Genomic DNA, 9,729 nt, shown 5'->3' with positions numbered 1-9,729 from the left:
GTATTTTCAACACTTCTGTGCTATGAGTCCTGCCTGGGGTTCTGGTGATCTACCCACTGCAGTCCAAAAGCAGAATATCTTCTTGCCTAGCTTCACTGTGTGCCTTGCTAGCATTGCAGTGGGGTTGCATTTCTGGGGAGGGTCCACGTGCGTCTCCCAGTTGCTGCTTTGCTGCCAGTGTTCCCTGATCTAACTGTCTCTATCCCACACATTTATGATTCTCTACCCTCCTTCACCAGCCTGCCTGCAAGCACCCTGTCCTGCCTTACAGTCATGGCACCATGGGCTTGATCATAACAGTTCAGTGGATGGAACATAACTGAATCAGCACTCATTACTCCAAGCTGCAGACACCTTGTAGCACACCCTGAGGGGGTTCCTTCTTCTTTTAGGATGAATACTACATCCCACAAGAAGGAGGCTTCTTGGCCTGGAGCCACAAGCTGCTTCCTTTGCTATGTGAGACCTAGACCTAGACACCACACATCCAAACCATGCTTTTGGTGGGAAGCAAATGTTTCACCGCCACCCCAACAGCTGGAGCTGTAGATCCACGTGCATCCTCCTAGTAAAAAGTTAAACTCATCCCTAGGGCACAAAGAAAGCAGTTGTGTGCTTGCTCTATAACTGCAATGGAAGACACATGTAAGAATCTCTGAGAGACCTCTCCAAACTTTATAGATCCTTTACTTCCCTATCAGGCTGAGGGAGAACTCCCACACTCTTGGGGACATCAGAAGAGCCACTCCATTAACATATGCTGCTTTACAGAGTCGTGCAGGAGGCAATATCTTCCTTAGAACCAAGGTAGCCTCCAGCTGTCAGAGCCAGGCCATACCCCATAAGAATAGGGCATTTCCTTTACATCAAAAAAAAAAAAAAATCAGAGGATCGGGGCAGTGGCCGTGCTGGGAGCATAGCTACAGACAACGACAGCATTTACATGTGCATGTATTGGGGTTCCAGCTTACTTTGTGGTAGCAGCCTTAGAGAGCCCTGGGGATAACATCTAAAGCCATCTAATTCCTGTGACACTCATACCCCCATCTCAGCTGCTCTTTATAGTGTGTATTCTCAACTGTTGTTTTCTCAATGGAGACTGGCCCATCTGGAATCTCACTTAGTCGCCATTGGTTGGCACTGCAGAAATGGTCCTGTTTACTGTTCACTAGCTGAAGTCATCCCACATCACTCATCCACAGGCCAGCATGCAAGTGTGCACACTCAGACACATTGTCCCCTCCTCTCACAAGTGCTTATGACCCACCCGGAGTCACATGGCTAAGGCCATAGAACCCATGGTGCCTTCCTAGAGCATAGAGCATTCTCAGGTGCTGGGTGAAATGTCCCTTCTGTTTCAGATTCTCTCATAGCAATGTTCAAATGAGCAACCATAAGCAACATAGATGTTTGGTGCTCCTGGTGCTTGCTGTGCAAGGCCAGCTCACAGTCACATTCTACCAACCTGTATTTGACTTCTGATGCCATGGAGCCATGCTTCCCATGAAACAGACTTTTTTGCTATCCATGGGAGCTCTCTGAGGCATATGAAACCATGTGCCTACAAGGTTTGACCTGGAGAGAAATTGGGCATCCTCTCCAAACTACAGATTTTGATGAACGAAGTCAACCAGTAACAAAACAGCATGAGCACTGAGGAGCCTTGGAGCATGTGTTTGCTGCTTGGAGCTACATAAGTACAAAAATGGCCCTGGTGGCTTGAGGCAACTCTTTGTAGATCTGAAATGCAGTTGCTGAGCGCATGTGGGCGACATTCCAGCCACAGATGCACGGCCCTCCCATAACCTTGTGGGTTATAAACTCTGAATCTCGGACAGTCGAGGGGACAGACTATTCTTCCATGCTAAGAAAATCCAGCCACAACCTGTTGGCAGTTAGCAGCCTATTAACAAGACAGGCACTGCCAGGTTGAGGATGAATAGCTCCACTGTCACAAGTCACTTGGTTACACCTCTAAGCTTGAAGAATACAAGAGACGCCAGGCTGGCAGTTGCCTTTAACCTTAGGAACACTTTCCCGGCCTCGTCTAATGGGAAAAATAAAGGCGGACGCGTGAGTCACTCATCTCATCTCCTTTTTATTACAACATCAAGGAAAAGAGTTGCAGAGGAATTGTAATGGAGAGAACCTGATTAAGCTACTCACAATTTCATTGTGTACACCTTCCTATAGGGGCATAAATACTATGGGTTTCTGTACATGCATGTCAGGTTTGCAGCGGGGTGTATGCTGTGCGGATGACGTCTCTCTAGGGTCTTGTTCTTTTCGTCTCTTGATGGATGGTGGTTGAACTTGGTGTCTTCGGATTGCCTAGGAAGCAGCTTCCCCACTAAGACTGTGATCCGGCCTTTTTCTTCTGGAATTTTCTGAACTGAGACTGAATGGCCACAGCCGCACGCTCTGTCTCTGGTGCATCCATGTCGATGTCAAATTCTTCTTGGACTTTCTTCTGCCCATCTGCATCACAAAACAAAACAAAACAGAGATATCAGGTGACCACCTAGCTGAAAACAGAAGCGCAGGCAGCAGTCTAGATGTGTGAGGCTGGTGGCCCACCACAGTGTACCCTCGGGTACTCGTTTACCCACCCCAAGACAGGGTCCTGTTTGAAAAGCAAAATCCTGGGAAGCATGGTGGAAAGTTCCAGACACTCAGAATCTGCAGAGCTCTGACTATCTGAACTCCACCCTTGGGCAGGAGGGTGAAAGTCACTGACACGGTCTTGACAGTTTCTGTAATGCTAGCTGAGGGTCACCGTGTTCAGAGCTGGCAGGCTGATGTTTTAGATCCTCGTGTTGCTAGTGAATTTGCTCATTGTTTTCCATGCTCCAGCAGTGGTTATATTCATAACCAAATGACGCTATTTGACCATCGCCATAAGATATCACACTTCCATAAATCATACAGTGTGATCCTGCAAGGCAAGTTGGGTGGCGTGTCTATTAAGGCAGAGATGCCAACTGGCTCACACTGACAAGCCGGTACTAAGTGACAACTTAAGGTGATGGTGCCTTTGTGCTGGGAACTTCCTGAGAGGGGATCAGAAGTAAAAATAAGTAAGCAAAATCCTCTTGCCAGAGAAAGGAGAGGGGACATCTTTTTACATCCTCCAACCCAATGAAGGCTGGACATTGGACTCATCAAAAGAATAATTTCTTGTTGTTTTTGAGTATAGACACTGGGGCCCCAGCCCAGACTCAGGGAGACTGTAGGCAGAGACAGCTTGTTCATTTCCCAGCTACCCAGACCCAAAATAATCACACAGAAACTGTATTAATTACAGCATTTCTTGACCTATTAGCTTAGGCTTTTTTATCAACTAACTCTTACATCTTAAATTAACCCATTACTATTATTCTGTGTATTTTACCATGAGGTTCTTGGTTTACTGGTAAGGTTGTTGGGTATCTGTCTCCTTTGGCAGCTACATGGCATCTCCCTGATTCCACCTTCTTTTCTCTATCTCTGCTTGGAATTCCCACCTTATTCTATTCTGTGCTGCCATAGTGCCAAAGCTGCTTCTTTATTAACCAATAAAACATATTCACAGCATACACAGGAGAATCCCACATCAGGTGACTTCTTAGGTAGTTGAATGGAAGTTGCCCATAAGGGCCAGCTTGCTCATTTGTTAATCCTAGGAAAAGGCCAGGTTGTTATTCCTTTTTAAAAGAAAGTTAAGTTGAGACAAAAATTCTTATCTACAGAGAAGGTAGTCAAAAGGAACTAAGGTTAATGCAAGCTAGAGACAGCAGCAGCTCCCACCTTCCCTGAACCTATGCAAAAGCCTCCCTACCACTCCGGACTTGCATATGGAGCAGAGAGACTAACTAGATAAAACAGAGTGTGAAGGGGAGGAGATAATAGAAATGACAGATGATAAATATAGATAATAGATAAATAATAGATATATAGAAAATAGGTAAGATAGATTATTGATAGAAAGATGACAGCTAGATAGGTAGATGGAAGATAGATGGGTGATAGATGACAGATAGATGGTAGATAGATAGATATAGATATAGATATAGATAGATAGATAGATAGAGATAGATAGATAGAGATAGATAGATAGATAGATAGATAGATAGATAGATAGATAGATAGATGATAGAAGATAGATAGATGACAGGTAATGACAGATAGACAGGCAGTAGGTGGTAGATAGATGATTGATGAGAGATATGCAGGAGAACCCACACTTGTTTCAGATGCCACTGGCATGACATTTCCATTGCAGATCCTTAAGCAGGCTCCTCTCAATTTTCTTAGAGACTAAGCAGGTTCTGCCTAAAGCAGTCCGGGCACTCTTCCATCTGGGAGCGAGTGATCTGCCTCTGGCCTTGTAAGCCTTGTTAGTGTGATGGGTTTGTGACCTAAATCAATTCACTTTTCTTTTTAACTCACTGCCATGACTGCAGGAGCTGAGACTTAAGAGTGCATTGTACAGGAAATATTGAGGGGCATCCTCCGCGATCCATGGGGCCCAACTGACAGAGAGGATGGTGGAAGGCTTTGGCTACATTCCTCAGGGTCAAGGAGTCATTGGCATATTGATCCACACTGCAGTGAATACGGAGGGCAGGGCCATGGGAAATGCAGGAATTTCCTGCAACCCAAGCAGATGATGAGAAATATGAAATTGAACTAAAAGATAAGAATGACAGATATGCAGGGACCCTAACTCTGGACTAACATTGACACTGTCTGCCTCTGTTCTGTGAGTTGCTATTTCTCACAAGAGTATTGTATGTCAGATCCTTCCCTCCAAGAGGAGACCCGACACCCATTGCAAAGTCATGGCAATAGGGGAAATTAGTTGCAGCTCAAAGGAGGTTGGGAGAGTTTTTTTTTTTTTCAGATTAAAAATGTTTCTGCAGCCCACGGATTTTGAAAGCCTGATCCATCTTCTCTCTTTTGTAATAATGGGGAAAAACAATAATTTTATGTTTTGACAAATGATAAATGAAGATACAGAGAAATATGTATACTTAGGGAATCCAAGATGCAGCAGTAGGACAGGTCATAAAAATCAATTTTACAATTACATCTTAAACTAATATCTCCCACCAAAAGTGATTTATTGATCCCACCCAATTCTGAGAAATATTACAATGCTTTCCAAAGCAACTTCTGATATTTAAGGACTTGTCACTTTCTGTTTACTTCAGAGCCTTGCCTTCCCTCAGGGCAAGTCTACATTGTCACAGAAGAAGTCATGAGTTTCATGTACCAGGGACCAGAGTGATGGAAAGAAAAGGAGGAAGACAGACAGTTCATCCGATCTGAGAGCAAAGAGTTGGTATCAGTGAAGGGTTTGCAATGGTTGGATGGGATTCTGACAGCCAGGACAGGCCAGCTCTGAGAACCAATCAGCAACAGCAGAGAGGGCCACAGAAGTTGGGGAGTATCACACCTGGGTCCCATCTCCAGAGCCTCTTCCATCTTTGGAACCTCCCAAGGTCCCCTTTGAGTGTCCTGAGTGATGATGACAGCTCAGAAGCAGGGTGACTCTGAGGAAAACCTCCCTTCTCCTTCATGCCAGAGCAGAACTTAGGGCTCACTCTGTTTTTGCTTTTGATGTCATAGACTCTCTCAATATTGTAGACGGGAAGGCCAAAGACCCTAGGGTTTGTTTCTACATATATGATATTCATTGAAAACACACTATATGTGTGTTTACACATACACACACGCACACACATACACACTCACATGCCTGCATTGTAACCCACTGTAGCCTTTATTATCCATCATTAATTCCATTACTCTAATTCTTTCTTTCCATCCCTGGTTTGTCTTTATTGCCACCCCCTTTTCCAGGGTGTGGGCCTGGGAAGGAAGGGGCTCTTTTTATCATGTTCCAGCAGCTCTCCTAAGGCCTGACACCAAATGGGTGTTCAATTAGCAGCTGCTGGTTGTGAACAACTCTATCAAGTGAGCACACACTTCTAGCCTGAGGTCTAAGACACTAGCATGCCCTCCAATAGGTAATTTCTATTGGCCAGTGGATCCTCGTTCTCACCTTCCACCTCTATCATGGATTCACAACGGGTCTCTAAGGAAGTGTGGCTAAGAAGTGTGTGGTTAAAGCCACGGTGGGGCCACCAGAAGTGCACGATTCACAGATGATGGAAGATGTGAAGACAGGGATGTGGCCACAGGAGGATGGCATAGGAAGGACCTCAGAGAAGAGGTAGAGAAAACCGGGTACAGCCATGCAGACACAGATACCCAAAGAAGAATCAAGAAGGCATGGGTGTTACCTCCCATCACTGACCTGAGGGCCTGGGACCTGGAAGAGGGTACAGCAGAGAAGGCCTGGGTGAGGATAAAGCAGTCTAATCATCCCCACTGATAAGGGGAACTGTGTGCTGATTTCTCAACTCTACCCCATGTTAGACACTGGCTGCCACTGTCATCTGGCTAGAGAATAAACAAAACACATGCATTTGTTCCCGCAGTGCCCTTAGCTCTCCACACCAGTCAGACCCTCTTGGGGGGCACTAGAGGTGTGGAGCTCAGCTAGAGTAAGATTAGGGGATGCTTCATTTGCTGTGACCCAGGGGAAGGTTTTTTAACTGCCTTGGTTCTTGGTTTTCCTTTTTGTTAAAATATAGACATGAAATGATTTCTTTTTCTACCCTCCAGTGTCACGGAGTGATGAGCAGCTAATCCCTCCAAACCGAGAAATTTCCCCAGGAAGGAGGCAGGGAGACTCAGAAACCAGTGCAGATCACAAAGCTCACCAGGCCCCTCCCAGACTTATAAAGGCAGAAAACAGTTTCTAGGGCAGGAAGGCTCTTCCATGGAGCTGTCTGGCAGGAATATGGTTTTCATGGGTTGTCACTCACGCTGAGTGGGCTTTTTGATGATGCAGCTGCCTCTGAGTCACCCATGGTGCTGTATGCAAGCCCTCATGCATGCCTCTGCAGCAAATGCAGGAGACGCTGGTTGACAAAGCTACACTTGGGTGGACATGTTTTCTTTGGTCTGTCTTTGTGGTCCTGGGGTGAACAGATGCTCATTTGCATCTTCCCGTGTAAGACCACACAACATAAGTTTAGATCAGAGTGACATTAAGGATTGTCTCTATCCACCGTGACCCCAAGGTAGGTCTGTAGCTAACATAGCTCTAGATTTCCTTTTTTGAACTGGAAGTCAAATCACTTCCTTCCCTGGCTACCAGCTGTGCAGATCAAACCTTATTCCAAGTTAAACTATAATGTAAAAAGCCTTTGGCTATATGTGCCCAGGGATGCAGGGGCAGAGAGAGAGGGTACAGGCAAGCAGGAGGCATTTAAGCCCTGGGGTCTCTGCATCTACTTACTGGCGTGATTCACAGGTTACTTGTGCACTAATTCAGAGAAAAACAGACATGTGCCATCATGGATGCTTCATGGTCAGCCTAGGCAGCTAAGTATGTCTGGCTTGCTACAGAAATGCCCCAGCTGTGTGATTCGAACTACGGAAAACATATTCAAAACACAGTCGGTAAAGGACCAACCATTCATGCCACCCAGCGCTGGTCACAACTCACAGGCCAGGGGATATAGAGAGACTGGACACTGCAGAAGGGCCCACCCCAGCCACCATAGCTAGGAGGACCTTGAATGGCAGGGGTCTCTCTGGACAGCTGTTCTCTCCATGAGAGGGTGGTATGTCTGTATTAGCATCAAGTACAAAGTGCCGTTGTGCTTCCCACCTGGCAGCGCAACCCTCTCCTCTTATCTCTATTGACTGTCTCATAAAGATATCTGAAGGACTGTATCCGGTCTGGGTGGACCCTACCTGACACTTTTATTTAGGATTCTGATGCCTGAATTGGAAATACCCTACACGAGTCACCTCTAAAGGTGGCTTTTTATCACTCCGAACAAGCAGTATTTTTCCACAACACTCCAGCCTAGGATTGCACAGACATTATTTGGAGTTCTGGAAAAATGTCATTTCCTTCTGCATGGGTAATAAAATGCTGAATCTGATCACAGAGTGGTCATGAGTAAGGGCATGTCCACACCACTCAGCAGACTCTGTGTTAAAGTTCGCAGCTCTATCAGGAGAATGAAGGCAGTCCTGACTTCCTGGCCATTTGCTCTAGAAAACAAAGGCTCCCATAGCCACAATGTCTCCTGTGAGCAATGGACCATGATCTCCACCAACCCCACAGACTTCTACTCTTGAGTTTATCACTTAGAAGACCTTGTCTTACAGGAAGTAGAAATCAAAATTTACCAGGCTGGACAACTGACATTAACTATTACAACATCTACCTGGGCATTATCTATCTACCTATGGTCTGTCTGTCTGTCTGTCTGTCTGTCTGTCTGTCTATCTATCTATCTATCTATCTCCAATTTCTGTCATTTATTTATTTTGTCTATTTGTCTGTCCATGTGCCCATTAATTCAGCCATCTGTCCATCATTCCATCCATCCATCACTTCACCTATCCGTCCATCCATCCACCCACCCACCCACCCACCATTCCATTCATTTATCTTTCTATCCATTCGTCCATCTGTCTTTCCATCTATCTATTCATCATTTATCCATCATATATCTGTCTACCTATCACAATGCATGTCCTCTCTTCCTCTCTCTTACATATGGGGACAATAGGGACACACACATACAGACTGACAGACACACAGACCAAAGAACACAAAGCTTGGAAAATGACCCCAGCCAATTAAGCCTTTCCCTCTAAATAGAGACTTTATCAAACTAGCACAACATGTCACAGAAACCTGCAAATGTCACAAGCGTCATGAAGAAACTACTCTCCCTGAGTGCCAGGATGTCTTGTGCTTCTGTTCTACCCTCTAAGGTCCACTTAGAAAGTCCCAGTCCCAGTCAGCTTTATACTTCACTCCACCACAGATATTGCTGATGCTGCTTTCCTGAAATGCAGCTTCATCTTGCAGAAATCCGGGCAAGTAGTAGCTCTGGAAATGTGTCTGGCCTTGTCAAGACAGCATTCCAGTAACCCTGTCAAAAGACCACATTCTAGCCAGAGTCTTTGTTTATTGGTCCTAAACTAGGTTCTCCCTCATGTGTTTCCATGGGTTTTCTTATATAAACCTTTTGATGGCGAAGGAAAGAAAGGCAATCTCATTTACAAAGTTATGGAACTGCTACCAACCGCAGAAAATCCCAAGCGTATCTCAAGCCTCTGGTAGTGTTATGAAGACTCACAGCTCACTTGGATTCTAACAGATATCAAGCCTAGTGTGGCAGTGGTGGTCCTTAGGTCTGCCCATCTACCGTCAACAGGACTGGAAGAGTACCCTTGGTTAGTCAGGTCACTGTGGCAGAATACCACAGGTAAGACGTGTTTCCTGTCATCTGGAGAAACCTGAAACAGGTATCGGCAAGGCTCGTTTCTCCTGGGTCCTCTCTTTTAGTCTTCAGAGAGCTGCCTTCCCACCGTGTCCCTGGATGGTAAAGAGTATCCCTGTGACTGTACACTTACAGTCTTCCTTCCTAACAGGACCCAGTCCTGCCGATTACCATTCACCCTAATGGCCTCGGTGAGTGCTAGTCACCTCCTTACAGATTCTGTCCCCACATGTAGTCGCATTTTAAGGTACAAGAGGTCAGTGCTTCACACTGAGCTGTGGGAGAGAATCACAACCCAGCCTATGACGATCCCTCACCTGACTCTGGGATTTGTGGGTTTTCAAGCCCCTCTGATATGTGGTTTCTA

General features: G+C 45.6%; 1 protein-coding gene across 1 annotated transcript in view; it reads right to left on the bottom strand.

Moving 5' to 3' along the window:
- Nucleotides 1-2,078: 2,078 nt before the first annotated feature.
- Nucleotides 2,079-9,729, bottom strand: part of Pcp4 (Purkinje cell protein 4) — a 59,770-nt gene continuing 52,119 nt past the window's right edge. Inside the window, exon 3 of the mRNA XM_075954577.1 lies at nucleotides 2,079-2,478. Within this exon, the coding sequence (XP_075810692.1) occupies nucleotides 2,351-2,478 (128 nt within the window). The 3' untranslated portion in view covers nucleotides 2,079-2,350. The remainder of the gene's footprint in view (nucleotides 2,479-9,729) is intronic.

Source organism: Microtus pennsylvanicus, chromosome 1, assembly GCF_037038515.1.
Source record: "Microtus pennsylvanicus isolate mMicPen1 chromosome 1, mMicPen1.hap1, whole genome shotgun sequence".
In the NCBI taxonomy this organism is placed as follows: domain Eukaryota; kingdom Metazoa; phylum Chordata; class Mammalia; order Rodentia; family Cricetidae; genus Microtus; species Microtus pennsylvanicus.
The sequence above is the reverse complement of the archived record's forward strand: the minus strand, read 5'-3'. Positions and strand labels throughout refer to the sequence as shown.